The sequence below is a fragment of the Oreochromis niloticus genome, linkage group LG11 (assembly GCF_001858045.2).
Source record: "Oreochromis niloticus isolate F11D_XX linkage group LG11, O_niloticus_UMD_NMBU, whole genome shotgun sequence".
In the NCBI taxonomy this organism is placed as follows: Eukaryota; Metazoa; Chordata; class Actinopteri; order Cichliformes; family Cichlidae; genus Oreochromis; species Oreochromis niloticus.
Genome location: NC_031976.2, coordinates 10,754,148 through 10,775,229, shown reverse-complemented (window position 1 = coordinate 10,775,229; position 21,082 = coordinate 10,754,148). Strand labels below are relative to the sequence as shown.

The 21,082-nt window shown below is 39.7% G+C and overlaps 1 protein-coding gene across 11 annotated transcripts in view; it reads left to right on the top strand.

Annotated features, from left to right (window-relative positions):
- Nucleotides 1–21,082, top strand: part of LOC100705316 (CUB and sushi domain-containing protein 3) — a 240,882-nt gene that overhangs the window by 209,020 nt on the left and 10,780 nt on the right. For all 11 annotated transcript variants that reach the window (XR_003222198.1, XM_025911532.1, XM_025911534.1 and 8 more), the window contains 5 exons: nucleotides 4,996–5,178; nucleotides 10,240–10,413; nucleotides 15,165–15,338; nucleotides 15,744–15,817; nucleotides 16,955–17,066. Coding sequence is in view for 10 of the 11 variants with exons in the window: in XM_025911532.1 (XP_025767317.1) it covers nucleotides 4,996–5,178; nucleotides 10,240–10,413; nucleotides 15,165–15,338; nucleotides 15,744–15,817; nucleotides 16,955–17,066 (717 nt within the window). In the remaining variant the exon portion in view is untranslated. The remainder of the gene's footprint in view (nucleotides 1–4,995; nucleotides 5,179–10,239; nucleotides 10,414–15,164; nucleotides 15,339–15,743; nucleotides 15,818–16,954; nucleotides 17,067–21,082) is intronic.

Here is a 21,082-nt window from a genome sequence, read left to right as displayed (position 1 = left end):
GGGTGATGGGTGCTTGTAATGATATCTGTGACGTGGGTGATGCAACCATGAGTAGTAACACCCCTAAGTAGTATTTAGGAAAACCAGTGGTAATGTCTTGTGTAACCACCAGGGGGAGCAGTGTGGAGGCGCATTCCTTTAGTGGCTTGTTGCGCTATTTATTTACACCGTTAAAATTTGTTCAGGGATTCTTTCATTTTGACACTATCAGCCTTTCTATAAAATATTGATATAGATGTATGTTTGCAGCAAATAAAATATGGGTTGTGTACACCGAACAAGCTAGACAGATTATTGCTGACTTGTGTTTCTGAACATGAACATGAAAGCATAAAATGATTGTTTCATTGCATTGCTAATGGTCTTCTACAAAATGCAAAATTGAAATTTGAACGCACTGCGATTGTGCAACAATGTGTATAAGTGTGTGTATTTCTGCCAGAAATATTTGGCACTTTTTTCTGAATATTTTTGATAATTAATGAGGTCAGTGAAACACTGAGTGTAGGAGTGAACCACAAAGATTTGGCACTGTGCTTAAAACTATTGGTAATTCTCGCCAGTTACGCTTTCCAAATAAATAAACAGTCATAGCATATGCATGCTTTCTCAAGTTGTCTGCTGCTAATCTTGGTCTGTCTCCTTTGCGATTTATTTTAATACTCTAGTTTAAAATTTTTGTGCTCTGAATGGGACACTCCAAGTCCAACAACTGGTACATGTCCTGCAAATAAATGTCCAACAGGCAGCATTTATTTATTTACCGTAGTTATAGGAAAAACTCCGTATGCTGACAGGTAGCAGAGAAGTAACAGTTATTGTTGTTCAACCTGGTCCTAATGAGCGACTATAGAAACAGCACTCCCTGCCCCCATAGGATATGATTTTTTTTATCAACTATGCAATCAGGAGATTATTAACAGCTGATACCTATTTTATACATTTTCTATATTGTTTCTTGTGATTGTGCAATCAAAGATCATCATCATCATATGAGCCCTCAACCTGAATGTAGAGAAAAACCACTCACAATTTATGGAAAAGAATCATCTTGATCCTGATGATAAATAAATAAATAAATACACACTTAAAAAAAAAAAGAACTTGTAAAAATGTTATGCAGTAAATTGCCTGGCGTGAACCACCTGCATTGTTTTTTTTAACTATCCTTCCCTGCTCTGTGCATCTCTGATAAATCGCTGCAGTAATTTTAAGGGTAACTTTTACAGACAGCGGGTTCCTTTGTCACAATAAGGTGATCGTTCAAACAGCTCTCTGACCCCCCCTCAGAAGGCCAATGACTTCCAAACTCTGGCCAAATATCCACTCTAGGCCATCTGTGATTTTAACACATATAAACAGTATTCCAGGAATCACTGACAGCAGGTATTTACAGAACACTGGTGCAAAAACATTCATTTTCTTTGTATTTTCCTGAGCCAGCCCCCATAAAATGCAGCCCAAACAGCTGATAAGTTACACACCCACTCCTGGTGACACTCTGCAGTTGAGTAAAGGGGTGTGTTTATAGTGGAAAGTAGACGCTCTCCAGGAGAAGAAAGGGGGGATGCCTAGTGACTGACATTCAGCTGAGAGCTCGCTGTGATTTAACAGTCAGCCGGCTGACCTCTGGTTGAAAGCGGCAGTTTTCAGTGGCTCTATCTGCTGCGTGTTTATTAAAGTATATTAAATAGTAAATACTAACTAATAACTAATAATTTATTTGACATTCATTTTGAGAAGATGATAAATCTTACTGGTAAACACTAAACTTCTCCTCTAGGCCAGTAATGAAGACTGGTACTGCAGGTTTGAAATTACTGAGTTACATTTTTATACAAATTTCTTTATTTGTATAAAACATGAATTAAAAATGGTAACAGGAGGTCGTCACTCTGACCTAAATTTACTGCTCTGTATTGAAGTTTGTGTCCCAGTGGCAGGTGGGTCACACTTTGCATACGACTGGGCACAATTTGCAATTTAATGCCAACAGCCTGTGTTCTTTATGTTTTTTTCAAGGAACAAAATGACTTTTCCTTTTTCTTTTGATTAGAGTGAGGATTTCAGATTTTTTTTTTTATTAAAAAAATAAAATAAAAGCAGCAGCACTCTTGACTTTGGGAATGGCTGGTGTAAGCCTATCTGAAGTTGAGTATTTTCACATTTCCTGTCAAATATTTCACAGACAAATTTTTGTTCAGACAGTCAATATTACCAGAAAATGAACCCTACATGCTTTGGTGAGCCCCAGATGTTATCTTTCCTCCACAATGCACCACAGAGAAGCTTGTCCTTGTAGTGTAATTACTACATTATTACATGAGTACTCAAATATCACAGAGCTAAAGTCTTAGAATTCGAAACATGGTTTACGTTATCTGACTTAGACTGGAAATTGATAACAAGTTTAATATTTCTAAGTAGTAAGTTACTGTGTGCAGTGCCACAGAACCACTTTGGGTGAGGAATAATATGACAACTGCACATTAAACATCAAATGTATCAGCACCAGCTCCACTGCAGTTTATTCTTTGTCAGATTATGATATTTGGGGCAGGAATCTGTAAGATGGATGTAGCCATGGTGCATGTAGCATTGCTTCAGTTAACAGAAAAGGCACACAACAAATGGCTATACATCCCAAACAAGCATAAAGGGTGCTGTTGTGGTTTTATGATAATTTTCAAAATAAATGAGACTAGATTCATCACATAGTGACATCAATTTCAAATCTCGTAAACTGAAGAATCCAGGTTTTCCCATGTGCTCTGTCAGAATACAAAGTTGGTTTTACCCGGCAATGAAAAACTCCAAGTGTTGAATTCCTTGGCAGAAACCGAAAATAAACAAACAGAAATTAATTTAAGGGAGGAGGCGTTAGCAGTGACAGCCATATGCATCAAACTGACTTCTTACATTAAGGTGAACAAGTCAGGAAAGATTTTGTAATAAGTATGCACAAATTAGAGCCTCCGAGATGAAACGAGGGCTATGAAAAAGCAATCAAATAAAGGCTGGCAACTATAATTTCATCAGCGGTAGCACTGGGTTAAGACCTGACAACATACTGGGCCAACACTCAGCCATCTGTTTACTTTGGAGAAATTGTGCCATGAAAAGAAGCCAAGAGTAGGCATATGAAAAGAAGAGACTGCACAAAATACATTATTATTATTTTTATTAGTTCCTCTGCTGATTTAGACAAATTATATAACTAGAGTGGTGTAATCTAGAATGGAGAAGTGCAAGTAAACATTACCATTACTGTTAGTAGTATTATGACAGTGTAGGTGTCACTTAGTCTTATGTCATGTACACAGCAAAATGGGCAATGTAGCTATTCCTTATTTTCACAAAACATTATGTCAGATGCCTGGAAATCATTTTTAGTTATGTTAATGCCTCGAATACTTAAGAGGCCGACAAGTATTGTGTTCCTTAGACAGCATCTAAAAGAGCTGCTTTATAAAATGATGATTCATTGTTACTTTATTACGGTCCACCCATCATTTATTCGTCACGTGGGCTTTTAGAAGTCATTTGAGAAACTGCTTGTATGTTGCTTTCAGTTACAAAATTATTACATTCAGACTAAAACCTCAGTGTATCTAAAAGTATCATTAAAAACCCCATGTCGCTGTATTCTGCTCTCAGCTCCCATTCAGGACATGCAGTATGAGATGGATTTCATCCAGCGGAAGTAGCTTTCTTTTTAAGAACTTAATGATTGTGATGAAATAAACTGAATCTCAGTTTTCTGAAAAGTGCAAGTAAGCAACTTTTGTTACAAACATAGACTTCACATAAATGGTGGATGTAGTCACCTTTTGGCTTGTGAAGCTGACTCTTAAAGCCCAAAGGTGGGGATTCTGACTTCCACTATCTTGATATTTTGTAGCAGGATGCAACAATTAAAGAGCTGGATGCAGAAACCGAGGGAATTGGTACACACCTTTTCATTCACAGTGTTGGCCGGTTCAGATACCTAACCTGTTTTACCTTCCTTTTTGATTGCAAATGGGAAAATATTTTACAAAAATAAATGTTGTATCAAATGTGACTTAAAACTAGCCATTATGACCAAAAACACATCAGGGAAGTGTTTACTGAGGTCATAGTTCAAGAGAACAGTGCTGTCATTTTCCTTTTGGGATAGATAAGTCCCCCCATGCTCTCCATTAGAAAGAAAGCAGATTCAGAGTGTTTGTGCACTGGCTTCACTATTCAGATCCAGAAGCCACACTGGTAGCCTCGTCGATTACAAAGACCAGCTGAAATACAAACAACATGGAAGAAAAGTACTTTTACGTATCTGTAAAACTGCAGCCAAGCTAGTTTTTCCAGTAATTTTTTACAGATAAATGTCCCTCAGAGGTGAATAAATTGCTACTCTCTCATGTCCAACAGCTCATTACAGACCTGCCAAATCACGCAAAAGGCAATACCCTGATCAGTCATACTTAAGTTGAACCAGCGTTGCTTCTGGCAATTCACGACTGCACAGAACTATTTGATTCATACGAGTGAAAGAATACTCAGAACCAATTAACATTTACCAGTCACGAACATATAATTACCAACTAGCTGGTGGCAAACACGCGGCGTTAAGTTTTTTTGTGTTTTTTGTGCAGACATCTCCTGTTCTTGTCACTGTCTTGGGTCGTGGTGCAGCAATGATCATCATACACAGCTGTAAATGTCACAGATATTTCAGTCATTTCATAAAATATTAGTACGACTGCTGTATCATTATTAAACCTGAAAAGATTCATCCTAACCATGATGAAGTACACAGTGATGTCGCAGTGGCACAAATAAACAATGCAAGATTAGGAAAGCAACCAATGATTAATGATACAAGGGAAGACTGAAAATAGAAATGTTGAGGGAAAAGCAGGCTCTTCTTCATGCTTTATGTTTCATGTTGAAGTTCGCTCCACACCATTTAGGATGATTTCTGATGCAGCACTTATTTTTTACTACCAATGGCAGTGATCACCTGTGGCGATCCCGGTATCCCAGCAAATGGACTCAGGTTTGGCGACGACACCACAGTGGGCCAGAATGTGACGTTCATGTGCCAACTGGGGTATGTGATGGTGGGAGGGGACAACGCTTTCACCAGGACCTGCACCAGCAATGGGACGTGGAGTGGAACCATGCCAGCATGTCAAGGCAAGTACCTCCCACAGATACGCATTTCTCCTACACTGTATCAAAGACTTGCTGCGGTGGACGGTCAACCTTGATAACCATCAGACAGCGTTGTAACAACCTTGGCATGCCAGCACACTGTCACGCACAATCTAAAGTATATGCTTACATCCAGAGATCTAATGAGATTAGCAAGAAAGGTGACACAGGCTTCCTGTGTAGTCAGATACTGCCATATACTCCTCACTTAAGCGCACTGATAATGCAAATGGCAATGACACTGAAAGACATAAACCTATTTGCATAATAAGGTGCATATATTTGAAACGCACACATCCACAAGCACACACATAGAAATAAAGCCATTTTTGTGTGTTTCTCAAAATATCACCCATTTATTGCAAAAATCTTGCTATTTTTTATGCTTCACTGCCTATGGCCACATTCTCAGCTGGATTTTTTTTTAAAACACACAAAAAATCTATATATCTCTATCTATGATGATTTCATCCCCCAGTCTTGAGTTGCACCTGCGAATGCAAAGAGCCAATGCTAAAAGTTCTCTGACACCTTGTGATGGATGGCTAATAAGTCCTCTCTATCACCACAAGGATACCTCTAATTGTACCCCAACAGTTAATCACTGGAGTCCTCTCCCTGAAGTTTGTGCCCATTCTACTCTATGATTAACATCAAAGTTGGAAAATCCAGGAAGAGGACTTAGCCGTTGTACGCCCATCAGCGATACATCACTCCATGATTTATGACGCCTGAGTGGAGGCATAGATTAGCATTTCTGCGCTTGACACTCAAAAGTAAGTATTGCAGGGAAGATTAACTTGTGCAGCGAACAGCTCAAGAGTACACCAGGAAGGGGAAGAGCCCACAAGGCTAATAGGGGCTCATTGTTGCTAAGGAACTGTTCCCAGGCTGCTGTCTCAGTTACAGTGAAGCAGGCCTCTTGAGGTAGACGAAAGGACAAATGAAATGTGAGAAAATAGGCAGGTTGTGAGAGGTTCAAACATAAGAACCTGCTGGATGTTTAAGAAAATCAGAAACACACAAATTCAGCAAAAACCCAGAGCCTGATTACGTTTGCTTCCTGTGTAATGGCTGCTTTGAGTTTGTTTTTTGTGTTTCTACTTGTAACCCATATATAAGACTTTTTTTGGGGGGGGGGGGATCCAAAGATAGATGAGCTCATAAGTAGCTGTTTAAGCCAAGCTACTTCTTGCCCTACTAATCTTCTCAACCTTGTCTTGAAGATTACAAAATTACAAAATTCAGTCTGACAGTAATTGTAATATTTTATTAGTGCTATTCAATATTAACGTGCCGTGTTGTGTGGTATTGTACGGTGAAGCTGTTGGTTGAATTGATGGTCCCCACAGCTGTTTAAACTGGGAGAGAAAAGAAGACAGAGGGCATGGGTGTATATGTGCAAGTGTATAACCCCCATGTGTGTATATTAAAAGTGTGTGACATTGCTAACCTCTAAGCGCTAATCCTTGACAGCTACCGCAACCACTCAGCCACTCGGCCCCCGATCCTGCTACGCTTAATGGGGGTGGTGTGGAAAGGAGCAAAACCCCAGAGCTTAGGCCTCCTCATCACACTCGCTCACACACCGCTGTGCCTGAATACAATCACACGGGGGCATTCAATTACAGAAGTGTCTCTCTCATGCATACGTAGACACAGATGCTTGCACACTCACGTTTTCTCCCAGCGCTGCCACTGCCTGAATGCTGTCAGCTCCCACTGACCTGTATGCATTAGTCAGTGAGCCACAAGGTCCCTCCTGCCTCTGCCTCTGTCTCTCCACTGCCTTTGCTTTTCCGATAGCACTTATTTCTCTCATGGGATAAATGAATAAAAGAAAGGCAAGAGAGAGAGGACTTTGATTACTAAGTGGGTGCTCAACATTAATTTTCCATTCCTCGGTGTGGATGGGGTATAAAGAAGGAGTACAGAAGTTTTAAGCTTTGTTTTCCCCCTGTCGCTGTGCTCTTCCTGTCCTTTGGTCTCTTTCTAAGACTATCTAGGGCAAGCAATAGAAAAGCACACTGGTAATCATAGGTTTTTTTATCATCACTCTCCCTGACAGCCTACGCAGTGGGACATCTCAGAAAAGGACTGGAAAAATATCTGTTTTCTTTTCTTTCATGTGAAACTAAAAACAATGCCTATTTTAGTACAAGTTTTTTTTGTTGTTTTTGTTTTTTCGTTGTTCATTTTTCACGATTGGGTTTAAGTTGAAGGTGCTTGCAGTTCAGTCAAGGTGAGCCGTTTTAAAATTGTCACACCTGGCATCTGTCATCTTGTCATAGATTTTGGATGATTGTGCCACAGGAAACTGAGTTAGCATTCCAAGAAAGGGAGGGGGAGGAGAGGAAAAAAAGTGAGAGGAAAGCCAAGAGGAGAAAAATTGAGACTAAAAGAGACAAAGAGGTTTTGCATGTGCCAAGCCTGGGCATAAATTTGCACTTAGTGTATGAGCATCAGTTTTAGCCACAGCGTTTGTGTGTGATGACGCATCCTAAGCCTTGCCCGGCAAGGATTCAGTTTGAATCCCAGGTTTGGCATGTTCAGCTAAGAGGCACTAATGCTGCTTAGAACTACTTACGAAAATGGGGACACTCTCTGCTTTTTTTAAAGCAAGTAATTTCAGATGCAGTGCTTACAGGATTAGAAGACCTACTCCTCTAATCTGTGTAAATTGCCTACTTGCGCACGTGCACTCATACATTTTGTATTCCGTTTTTTTCGTGTCTTTTACACAGATATACCGTAAGATCACTGAAATACACACGCAAACCTACTTTCTACTTTACAGCCTCCAGCTAGGCATTTTAGTGAGATAATTCAGAATGAAGTGCCCCTTTTTTCCCCCAGAGCAACAACATGGAAATCCCAAACTGAAGGCTCTCTTTACTGATTCATTAACTTCAAAGGGAAACAATTTTAAGTGAACCTGTTTCTCCTTGAGAAACAAAATTAAGTTAACAAACAAAACATTAAAAAACAGATTGAAGCACGAGAAGGGTTTTGCTCTTATTTTTATTGTCTATTCACCATGTCCTAAATGCTGTTCTGATTATAGCACACTTCATATATACTGTATATGCTGCTGCAAAATGTCCATATGGAAATCATTTTGGATCTGCTGCCAACTGAGAACAAAAGACAGTTCCACCTTTGAGAGGATGTGTGAATATCCCACAGTGGCTTGCTCCACATTTACTGTAATTTGTTGTGCAGAGAATGAAAAGTTGAGCTAACGAGGCAAGGAAGTTGTCCGTCATGTGCCTGCCTTCTATCCCCGCATCACTCTCATGTCATAACTTGGATAATTGTTACAACTTTTTGATTTTTGAATTGTGAAAATAAGATGAAGCAAATTAAAGGCTTCTCTGTCAGGGAGCCATATGTAACAAGCAGGCATGTATTTTAAATATAAACTAATCAACTGAACTTGCCACAGTTGAAAGACTCGAATAAGGCTCGACTTCAGTTTGCAGATGTTTGTTCAAGTGTTTAACCAAACTCAAGAATGCCAAAAAGAAAGAAGGGAGAAAAAGACTTGGGGGTAATGATGGGTGCTGAGGGAGGATAGCAGTGGTATAAAGCAACGGCACTAATTTATTCACATCTCTAAAACCCATATCCCATCTGCGTCCCCACGGGTTCATCTCCAAGTGTGTCAGAACAAACTCTGAGCTTTATTATGCATTCATTTATTACATTTGTTGAGCTGAAAGTTTACGGCTTACACAGACGCAAGATGTCCCCCTCATTTTGCACAGAAATTATTCTGTATTCTCCAAACAGAAATCGCTCACAGTCAAAACACAGACTATTTCTCTGAGCTAAAGACCTCATTTTCAGCTGTAATCCACACTATGCAGAATGGTGAATTAGTGCCACCTCTGCTGCTTTTAATTTGATGCTTTTGGTGTAATGGGGATTTGGTCACTACATTGACCAGTTTTAACCTGACTTGTTTTTTTGTTTTTTTGTTTTTTTTTTTAAAAGATCTCTGGGAAACATTTTAACCATCAGTATATGAATAGAAAGATAAAAGCTTTTATTTCTTGGATGAAAAGTGAGTGTATTACTATGTTTACTGTGTTTTTACATCCATCTTACACCATCTTAACCTTTAATATGCCTTTAATATTTAGCAACATTTCAATTTGAAATGTAAGATTCTATAGCTGTGTAGCCGTATTCTTGTAAATACAGATAAATCACAGTAATTATTGTTTGTCTGTTCTCCTTGAGTTATAGTCAGCAGCCATTTTGGTTGCTGACTGTAACTCACCTTCGCTGTAAGGTAGAAGAAAGAAACAATCGTTCCTCAAGGTTTCCTTTGACCTCTCCTGCTGGCATCCAAGGCTACTAAACCAAATATTTTCAAAATTACAACATTTTCTTGTTGTAAGTTATATTTTAGCTGAGAGTCTTCGTTTGCAAAATACCTTCCTCCAGCAAATATTCAGACTATGTCAAAGAGTGAGCCATACATGATTCCAGTAAACTATCAAAGACTAAATTTTATCTATAACTCTAACTACTTCAAGTTCGCTTTAGACCAGGGGTGTCGAACTCCAGGCCTCGAGGGCTGGCGTCCTGCAGGTTTTAGTTATCACCCTGGGTCAACACACCTGAATCAAATGATTAGTTCATTACCAGACCTTGGAGAACTTCAAGACATGTTGAGGAGGTCATTTAGCCATTTAAATCAGCTGTGTTGGATCAAGGACACATCTAAAACCTGCAGGACACTGGCCCTCAAGGCCTGGAGTTCGACACCTGTGCTTTACACCCTCAACTATTGCAGAGGGTGGCGCTACACACTAATTATTGATTCTCCCCTTAAAATCAGAGAGTACTATGAGCTGTCAGAATGGGAAGTTGAACTATTTCCTATTTTTTAGTTCTGGCGATTTTGCTGAGATTTGAAATTTGAGTCTTGCCCTCTTTTAAGCACTGCCTTGACTCAAACTTAATTCGTTCTGATTTGTGCTTTGATTATACTCTGATACGTCTGTGACCTGCGTATCCACTCTATCCCTACAGTGGTGACATGTCCTACACCCCCATCCATCCCCAACGGCCTCCTTGAGGGCTCAGTCCTGGAGTGGGGAACCAGCGTGAGTTACACCTGTTTACCCGGCTATGAGCTGTCTTTTCCTGCTGTGCTAACCTGCACAGGGAACGGGACGTGGAACGGAGACTTGCCTCAGTGCTTGCGTGAGTCATCATTTCCTACGTTCATTCATGCCCACAGTGCCTTCATGATGATTGTAATGTACAGGAAGTCTCTCTATGTTTAGACTGAAATAAACCAGGTGACATTTCTGAGACTGCCAGAAACTCGGTGATTTCAACAGTGAGCCTAGTTTGACTTTTTCTGTTTTTGCCCATTTTTAACCATTATCAGGCTTATGAAATTTTTGACTCTTAAAAAAAGTCTTGCATCCTTTTGTTACATGTATTTGAGTTTCCAGACAGCTCTATACCTGCATATAATTTTGTTTCTCACATTCATTACACTAGTTTTAAGTTGTGCCCTCCAAGGCAAAATCCCGCATACACCACTTTTGCTGCTTTAAAAGGTTACTTCAAGTTAATGAAAATCAAGGAATTTTGCTTAAGGATCATACAAATGAAATGAGACAGTCTGGCAGAGATGCAGAACAGAGATTATATCTGATCTCCTAAGTTACAACATCAGGGTCTTTTTTGCAAGCATTCAATCATACTTAACCCTTAAACCACTTAAAGTAAATTAAAAAAAACATCTTTCTTAAATGAAGGCTGGAAAAATGCAAAGAGGAGGAGTTGGACGTTAGATCCTGCCCGTTTCTGAAGACGTAAATAAATATTTCATCATTAGCACGTGAAATTGAAGCTCATTTTTGCATTTTGATTAAATGAAAAGTGAATTGACCTCTAGCCTAAGTAACAAAGCTACAATGTTAACGATGAAGATGATGATGATCCGAGCGCAGCCACAAGTGGAGTGTCGGGTGTGTCTTACTACATTAAGACCTTTCTCGGAATCATCTTTGCAAGCATAATAATAACCTCTGGGATGCATGACTGCTCAAGAGTGTCTCGCTGTCATCTGAATCATTCTTGCATTGTATCAGTCGGACAGAAATGAAATATCAAGAAGGCTAGAGTACTTACATGCATTTGCTTCTCTCTGAATATCAGTCAGGACTAAGTAGAATAAAACAAAAGCCACTAAAAATAATCATGCTCAAACCCTTCGAGTGCCGCTGTTTTGTTTGAAGTATCGCCACTTTAACTGCTGAATATAGGCAGTCCTTTTGTGCTGAGTGAAGTGCTGAATTTTGCATCGCCCAAATTAAATATTGCAGCCCTCGTGTGCAAGAAATCTCTGCCGTCAGATACTCGACTTTTTATTAGCTATAGCGTTTTATTATGTATACAGTTACTTTGGCAAGGTTTTGAATTAGAGGAAAATTGGGATGTTTGTAGTATTTCATTATCACATGTTGGATCAAAACAGACTGAACCTATAAAGCCCCCCGAGCCCATTTGAAAATAGTGCATTTGCTGCTGTGCTCTCTTGTAATTGATGCTGATGACAGAGTTCATTGCTTGTGGCCATCTTCAGTCAGGCAAACGCGGGCCCATTTGGGTACTTAGCCTCTGAAATGCAGCTGACAGACTGCTCGTGTTTGTGGCCACGCTACTAGAAGCATAGTACTGCTTGTAGCCATTTGCTGTACTCAGTGGCCACATAGCAGTCATTTACTGTAAGTCAGTACGCGCACTGCTTTCTGATTTATACCCTGCTTAACTGTAAACGACCATATTTGTGCGCCATGCCCTGATAGTGCTCTAGCAAAGCTGAGTAACCAAATGCGTGTTGTATTGAGGTACGCTTGTGTCTTTGTTCGCCTGCTAAGAGTAAAACATGTCGCCTGTTCGTAAAATGCATAAGGTTCCACTTGATTAATGTCTGGAAGTTGTCTACTCCAATTATGGTGAGCGGGGTCATCCCTCAGCACACTACAATCATTTTTCCACATCAGCTACCCCAAAACAACCTCCCGCAGCAACGTGAGTGAGTAACCTTTATGTTCCATGATACTGTTAAGTGTATCTGGGCAGAGAATTGTTTTTGAATTGGTAATTCTATTTAATAGCTCTATCACTCATAACGCAGAATTCATGCTTTAGTGATTGTGCTAAATTGACACAAATTGAGAGGAATGCACTATAAATATCACCGAGTGTGACCAATAACCAACTTCTGTGGAGAACTTGGCTCTCCTGCTACATTACTCGCGGTAGGAACAAGTATATGATAAATCACTGAGGTTTACCAAGGAAAATAAACGAGTCATTAAAACGGGAAGACAAAGGGGAAAAAATGCTGATCATATTTGGTGTAGAAAAGGCTATTATCTGTGCTTTAAAGTGACAACAATGCACTATCTACAGCAGTCTCCGCTGGTGGTTATTATCAGTTGAGAAGTCATTAGAAGTAAATTCTTCTGTGGTCAAAGTTTGTTTATGGTACTGGCCATTATTACTGGGACGCTCTCCATTTTCACAGGCAAGCTATGAATGCCCATATGCCTGCAGTATTTTTGTATCTGTGCATTAGCTGCAACTATAAAGATAATCTTAAATATTTTCTTAAGTTACCATCTTCACTGAGGAGATTTCCCAACAGAATCATAAAGTCAGTGGGACGAATCATCAAATTCCTTTTAGCTACATCGTACAGATTTGCTGCAAATCAGACCTGATAAGTTTGTTATGTTTTGTATGGCATGAAATCATTTTAAATATACTGCCTAGCAGTTTAGTATACATACAGCATGGCTGCACTGCTGTCTGTTTAAAAAAAATATATAACTGCAATTTATCAACTTCAACTCAGCACTTTCTCTTGAAATACAGTTCAGCAAAACTCCAGGAGGTGCAATGAATCAGCAAAGCAAGTCTTTTCTTAATAGTTGAACTTTCTTTAGCCAGACAGGATTAAGATGCATGGCCCTGCGCTCTATAACAACACATAGGAATCTCCTAAATTCAATGTTTAAGAATGCTAGTTCATGCGTCTGCAAGGATGCAACTTTGAATGTGGCCTCTGCATACTGATTACCTTAAAGCATTGATAATTCATCAAGGAAATAGTGGGGCCGAAAGAGAGTGAGAAAAACTTTGACTAGTCTCTCTCAGTCTTCCATCAACACACATATACATACACATGAACACACAGGCACATTAAATATGCTGAGCTTGGTTTGGCCTGGGGCCATTTCTCTTATATATCCATAAAACAGTACATTATTTCCCCGCAGCCTAAAGCTCATGACTGATGTGCATGTCACCTGGTTGGCCTGTATTGTCAACCCTCCAAAGTGCCATCTGCATACAGAGTCTTACAATGCCTTTTTTGAAGTGACAAGAATCATTTTTCAGATCTGGAACCGTATTTGCATCTTTGCTTGCTGTCATATCAAAAATGGGTAAACCGCTGCAAACAAGGGGGCAGAAGCTCGCAATGCATCATTTTCACTGGGGGTCTAAAGGATAAGGAAACACATTTTCCAGGAGAAGATCCGTCCCTAAATCCAAGGATTTTTTCCTCAGATAACAGTATTTCCAGTAATGGCTTTATTCAGACATCCCTGAATGGGCTGGATTCTAATCACTTCTTTCACTCGATATCTATTGTGTCAGATATTGGAAGTGAGAAAACCCTGTTGGCTTTTTTTTTTTTTTTTTTTTAGGGAAAAGAGCAAACAAGAACTTATCTCTGTCTCCAGACCTGCATGTAGCAGCACATGTCAGGTCTGGAGAAGCAGCGCCTGCCTTATTACAGACTTGATCCCACAGTGCTCTGGCTGCGTGACTGAAGACTGTGACTCTCGCCTCTGCACTCTCACGCACTGAGCATTTCTGGATCCTCCACATCCAACAAGTATCTTTCACTGATCCACTTGGTTATAGTGGCTTGCTAGGTGCAAACATTAAATAAAGAAAAGACAGAAAAATAAACTAGCAGACTGTCTCTGGACATCACAACCATTCAGCCTAAATCACTCCAGTCAGTTTGATTAGATGTCTATAAGCAATAAATTGAGGGAGCCGCAGTGGCAATCCATTGGGCATCATCTGCTGAAGTTGTGGCTTCAGTCCCATTAAAAAAAAAAAATGATATCATACAAGGGGCCTGGAGAGCAACAGCAGCAGATGGCTGTAGTTGTGTTAACCTCAAGGCCCTGTCAGAGAAATTAATATTCACTTGCTAATTATTTTGATCTCAAATTGAGAGCCGTCGCCCCCCTCTCACTCCCTCTTTGCTGTCAAAATGAATATGCACATACCCACCATTAGCGCTCACCAGCAAGGTTGAGTGTTGGAAACAAAAAATAATAAAAAAAGAGACAGAGTAATTCATCCAGAGACAAGGACGTCAATGCATCTGCCCACACGCAATAAAAAATGGGCAAAAGACTTTGTGCAACAAGCATAATGTCAATGCAATTTGAATAATTCAGTCCTTGAAGACTTTGCGGATCATATAGAGAGACATTCATTTTTACAGGCGGGAACGGGAATAAAGAGGATGTAATAAAAAGCCTATCAAAAACAGCAAAGCTCACAGCAGCAATCAAAACCAGTGTCGGCTCCTGTGGTCTGATCATGTGTGGGTACAGAAGAAGCCCCCATAGCTTATTAGTTGTGAATATAATACTGAAGACTCAGCTGACTCAGTGCTTTCAGTTGACTCTCTGCATGCAGTCTTCCTTTTGTGTTATGCAGCAGAAAAGAGACAGATGTTTGAATTTTAAAAAGGAGCTAGATCATTTTCTGCATTCGTAATCACACGAACAGAATATATCCTTCACACTGCACCTGGATACGTCCTGTATGGTTACAGAAACATCTGTGCTGCTGTTGTTGATCAGGAGCAGTATCAGCAATATTACACGTTTCTGCCTCTGCAGCCAAGTTCTGCGGTGATCCTGGGACGCCTCCCAAAGGAAGGCGAGAAGGACGCAGTTTCATCTTCAAGTCAGAGGTCACGTTTAGCTGCAGTGCCCCCTACGTGCTGGTGGGGTCAACAACTCGCATGTGCCAGGAAGACGGGACCTGGAGTGGATCTCAGCCCCGATGTATAGGTGAGGAAACAAAACTCGCTGATTCACCTAAACACAGAAAATCTCAGTGTTTGAAAACAGTTTTGCAGTTTTCCACTGTAATTACATTTTTCATTCCTAATTATATTACAACAAACAAATGCACAAGAACATAAAGAACAAAATGGATGAAGGTGAATGAGAATCAGGCTGCCATCTGGTGCTGATGGAAAACTAAATCAAAGTATAAAAATCATTTATGTGCCTCTTTATTTTCATCTGACGTTAGCTGCTAGGGAAATATTTGACAAAATGCATAAAATAAAGTGCTTTTTTGTAATTTAAAGACAATTGAAAGCAGAGAAATGCATTTTATTTCCGGTCACATCAGTAATGAAACTCCAGAGAGAAATCTTTTTTTTCACTGTCATATTCTAATTTTTCCAGAGCCCACGAGAAGCACGTGTGAAAACCCGGGGACACCTGAGCATGGCTTCATGAATTACTCAACAGGCTTTAAGGTGAACCGAGCAAAGATTGCAATGGATGCATTTCATAAAAATGGCTGTAGGCACTTTAATTCTGGAGTGATTTGTTTTGTGTGTGTGTGTGTGTGTGTGTGTGTGTGTGTGTGTGTGTGTGTGTGTGTGTGTGTGTGTGTGTGTGTGTGTTTTGTTTAGGAAGGCTTTTTTTCCCAGAATTTATGGTATAAAGGTGTTTGAAATATTAGAATTTCCACATTTTCCAGTATATCTAACAGGTATACAGCTGTGAACTCAAAGCACCCAATCAAAGTAGCACTCACTGTAACTCTGATGTGTTAATCACCCTTCGTTTTCTTCTAAATGTGCAATATCCAGTGGATTTTTGTAGGTACAGTTATCATGTATTCCTTTGGATGACGTTATGTGGGTGCAAGGATGTAGCAGAGAAGTGCGTGCATATGATTCCCCAAAACCAACTGGATTTTTCAACCCCCCGGAATGTCCGTGGGGAGATGTGAGGGAGGAAAGAAATGCATCTTAAAAAAATAAATAAATAAGTAACTGGTGGTATGACCATTGATCTGTGCTCAGTGAGATGAGATGCTTTCAGTCTGTGTGTTTCGCTTTATTTTTGCCCTCCCTATTGCTTTTAGAGTGTCACTTACAAGTGCAATTTCTCCACGACATTCAGCTGAATGTGTGATATGAAATTTATCCCATATGAAAGCTGAGGGAGCTTATTTAGATAAGTGCTTGTAATGGCTGCAGTCTTGCATTTTTCTGCATTACTGAACATTTTTACCAATATCCTGAGACTACCGAATGAGAAAATTCACTGTTGATGATGTCTTTAAAGAGTCGACTGGGATGGTAGAAGGAAATAAAAGTCATTTATTAGCAGAACAGAAAGCAGTTGAATATTTTAACCAGAAAGTCATCTTCCTCACTCTTTAATGTCTGCGCATCAGTTGCAAACACAAACATGGGCCATCGCCTCTGGGAATAGCCTCCATCTGCCTCTACACGCTACAGATAATCATTAAAAAAGTGAAAAAAAAACTTTGGTGTGCACTGTGTTTTTTCCAGGCTCTTTAGTTTGATGCTAGGAGCCTATTGGCATTTGCATCATTGTATTGACTTTTTCCACTTTGTGTGCGGTCTGTTGGTGGCCAGGTGGGCAGCAGAGTCGACTTCCAGTGCCAGCAGGGACACATACTGCAGGGCTCCACCACAAGGCTCTGTTTGCCGGATCTCACCTGGACTGGCACCCAGCCAGCCTGCATCTGTAAGTGCTTGTTCCTTATGCTCTAACTATATCTTAACATCACTCGTTGTTGTTGTTTTTCACTACTCCTCCTGGCATCTTGTCGCTGCTTATCCGCATTGCCGACTGCTCCAGACGCTCTGTTTTTGCTTTTCCCCGCTCTGCCTCTGTCGATACCTCCCATCAGTAACTTTTCACATTCGCTCGATCCTGCCATAACCTCTGACCTCGCAGTAGATTGCAGCTTGCCCCTCAATCAACCTGCCATCATCCTGAGACTGTACTGAACACCGTGATCACTGTCCTTCTGTTTAAACTCCCTGAAATGTCGACCGACACCAAACTATGGCTGCGTAGTTTAGCCCATTCACTTTGCTGAGATAAGTGGTTTTCTAAAATGTGACATAGTCCAGTCTCCCAGTAAAACCCTTTCTGCTACAGTGGGTTTTTTTACTGGAATATTTCCAATTTAGATTAAGCACCCACAATGTAAACACTTTAGCTGTGTGATGATAATGTGCTTCAGATGATATTTTGTAATCTTGATTTCATAACTACAAAAATATAAGGCATCCGTTCAAATCCCAGAGACATTTACACTGAGGAAGCAAGCTGAGGCATTGCAATACCTGCCCCGCGTCCTCTGCCTTCCTCGCAGCCCTGTGTGTCTGTGCATCTGCTGTAGTGGGAGAAGGGGGAGTTTAAGACGAATAGTGAAACCTTGAATATGTGCCTGCTGTGTTTTTGTTGTTCATACACTCAGCTAAAAACAAATCAGGTAAACCTGACAGAAGCTGTTTCAGTAGAAACTTGATGCTACTGTATTAAATCTGAATTTCATGTTAAAGGTTCACCATATTCAGAGCACGCTGATGTAATTGAATGTTGATGTTTTATTTCTTGAAGTTGGTAACATCAAAAATAAAATCTCACGCTTTAGAGGTCTTTCTAGGATCAGGTCAACTCATTTTCAGTCCAGTACTTGTACCTGACCAGTTTTAGAGGATTTTTTAATGCCTCTTTACACTGACTGGTGAATAATTCAAGCATGGAAAAAAGCACCTAACTCCTAAAGGCACACCGGACTGAAGATCAGGTCTTATGGAGTGATCGATTCATATTATAAAGTTTTGATTCGAATTGATTCAAATTGTCATCAATATGCACGGGAGAGGTCAGGAGAGAGGTGCAAAAGTGCGCGTAAAACACAGTGGAGGGTCTGACATGGTTTGGAGTTGAATTTCAGCCAGTTGTGTTGAGAATCTTGTCAAAATTGCTGGAAATATGAACGCGGTCAGATTTTTTCAGTAATATCATCTGGAAAGAGTCTGATTGACAACAGCTTCATTTTTTAGCAAGACCCCAAACACACTGTCAATGCAGTAAAAGCATCCCTAGATAGAAAAACACACACTGGAAAACTATCAGTCATGAATTGGCCTCCCCAGAGCCCGGACCTCAACAGTATTGAAGCAGTGTGGGATCATTCTGACAGAACAAAAGGCAGCCAACATCAAAAGGAGAGCTTTGAATGTCCTTCAGGAAGAACTATTCGTGAAGACTGCTTAAAGAAATGACACCAATGCTGCGTAAGAGTTCAGGCTGTGGTGAAGAATAAATGCGGTCATACCAAATATTGACTTTCAGGCTCGTTAGAACTGTACAAACTCTGGTTTTGCTTTATATACTGTATTTTCATGTATGTTTGCACACGCTTGCATATGCTTCAATAAATACCTGCACTTATTTCCCATTATGAACCTATCAAAATATAAAGAAATGAAGAGACATTTACACAATACTGTATATAAAATCAGTTTTTGTGCAGAGATTCTTTTTCAAATTAAGTTTTTTTTTTTTTTTAATTAAGATTGTTCTCAAAACTTCAGCTGAAAGCAGAAAAGACTCCAAAAAAACATACCTGTCTACACTTGACAGCTCCTCAGCCCTTCCTGCTCCACCTCTATCTTCAAACTGTTGACCCTGTCATCCTGCTCGCTATAGAATAATTCAGGATGTTGCACCTCCTCTGACTCCTTAATGGCATTTATTGCGAGCATTGTGATGGATATCCGAAAACAGAGCAGCAGTCAGAGCAGATTTAAATCAATGTAATTATAAATGAAACTTCTAAAACTCATACGTAAAAATGTGATTTTTAACTTAAAGATTGACATCCTATTGCCGGAGGTGTGGGAGCAGCTGTGTTTGGTGAGGATTAATATCTTCATGCAGTTAAATGATTGATACAGAGTGAAACTCTGTATTGCACCACTTTGTGAGTCTTCAAAAAAGTCAAGATGACTCTGCTGCTAACAAAGGAAAATATTATAACATGAAAATAAAATAGAGGACAAATCACTAAACGAGAAGATTAATTTGAAGTCCCTTTCACGTTGTTAAACACTAGTTCTCTTCATTATTTTCTGAGGAAGCCTAATGCTTAACAATATATTCTTAATTTATATGCATGCTTAATTTAAAGCTCTTCGTCGTCTTTCATCTGCCACAAAACCGACAGCAGAAGCCGAGGCCACGATTCAGTCAATTGTTAGGCAAATTTATGCTACATAACTCATTAAAATTCTTATTTACCTGCTTTGTTTTTAAATATGGTAATTAAGGTTTCAGCCTTAATTGATTAATAATGGATTAATGACTTCCACCATGCCTGACAAAACAAGAAATATGTTAATGCCTCAACCTAGTCTTAAACTTTAGTAAATCTCTACATTACTCTAAAGACAGTTTATATTTTTATACTGAAAGAGCCATGTTTATGCCTACTGGATATTGATTTGATTTGCTCACTGAATATTCCCGCCGTGCGCATTACCACAGTGATTAGTCCTTGAGAAGCTGAGAGTAACCTTTTTTGAATATTGTGTGCCATCAGAACACCCCACCAGCCACAGTTACTTGAATGGGCATAAAATAATATATTCAATGTTTTATGTTTTGTTTTGCTCTATTTTCTTGACTTGGGCTGTTCAGCAGGTGCAGTTTCATTGCAGGGTGTGCCTGCTGTGGTTGCAACTTTTCAGGAGCTGCTCTCTGGCCTTGTTCCATCACCTGTAGTGGCTTGAAAAATGTATTGATTTTACCCCTGACCTCCTCTTGTCATTGTTAGCTGGAATTGAAAACACAGTCTTAGAATACAGAATTTATGTTTGGCAGTCACCGTTATCTTTTACCCTACAGTTTAAGAAAAGAACCTCAAAATAAATGACTGACAAACATTTCTAGCCTAATGCTACATTAACGTTGGTCATTTAAATACTCTAATCGTCAGTAGGTTAGCTTGCCATAAAACTTTGTGGCACATTAGCTTATTAACTGGCAGGCAGCATCACATCCATCAGATATCATGCATTCATGCCACACTGTTTTCCTAATATTTTTTATTGAAAGACTTCTCTAAATCTGATGGTCATGCATGTAAATTATTTGTGCCAGTAGAATCTCTTTTCAGCATGGCACAGTTCACACTGGCACAGGCTTCTTGTGAATAGAAAACTCGAGATGTGTTTTTTTTATAAGTCACAGTAGCTCTAACCCACACCTCCAATCAAGCTGCATTGACTGAACCTCAGGTTTGTTAACTCTAGATTCCAATTAGCTTCTGCTGTTGTCATTAGCCCAGAGGTAAATGATGTATTCAGGAGGGACCTGAACAATAACTTGTGTGCTGTTAGTTAAAGTTGCTTGTGTTGGTTCATAATTGTAACTCCTGGCATTAGCAGCCTAACTGTTTTTTGTTTTTTGCAATAGCATGTGTCATTAAATAGTGCATGTGGTTGCTATGAATTGGAAATACAAAAAAAAAAAAGATTTTGGATAAAGAAAACTGCAAATGATTGTCCAGTAAATTAATGCAAGCCAAGTAATTTTTTATGCGTTCATGCCTGGAGATGGTTACACAGGCCCAGTGGGGTGTCTGGCCCAAAAAAACATTGTGGATAAACAGTGGTTATGTATATGTATTTCAGTGCGAGTCCTTTTATATGGATCCAACACTCTGTTGTGACCTTCGGTCA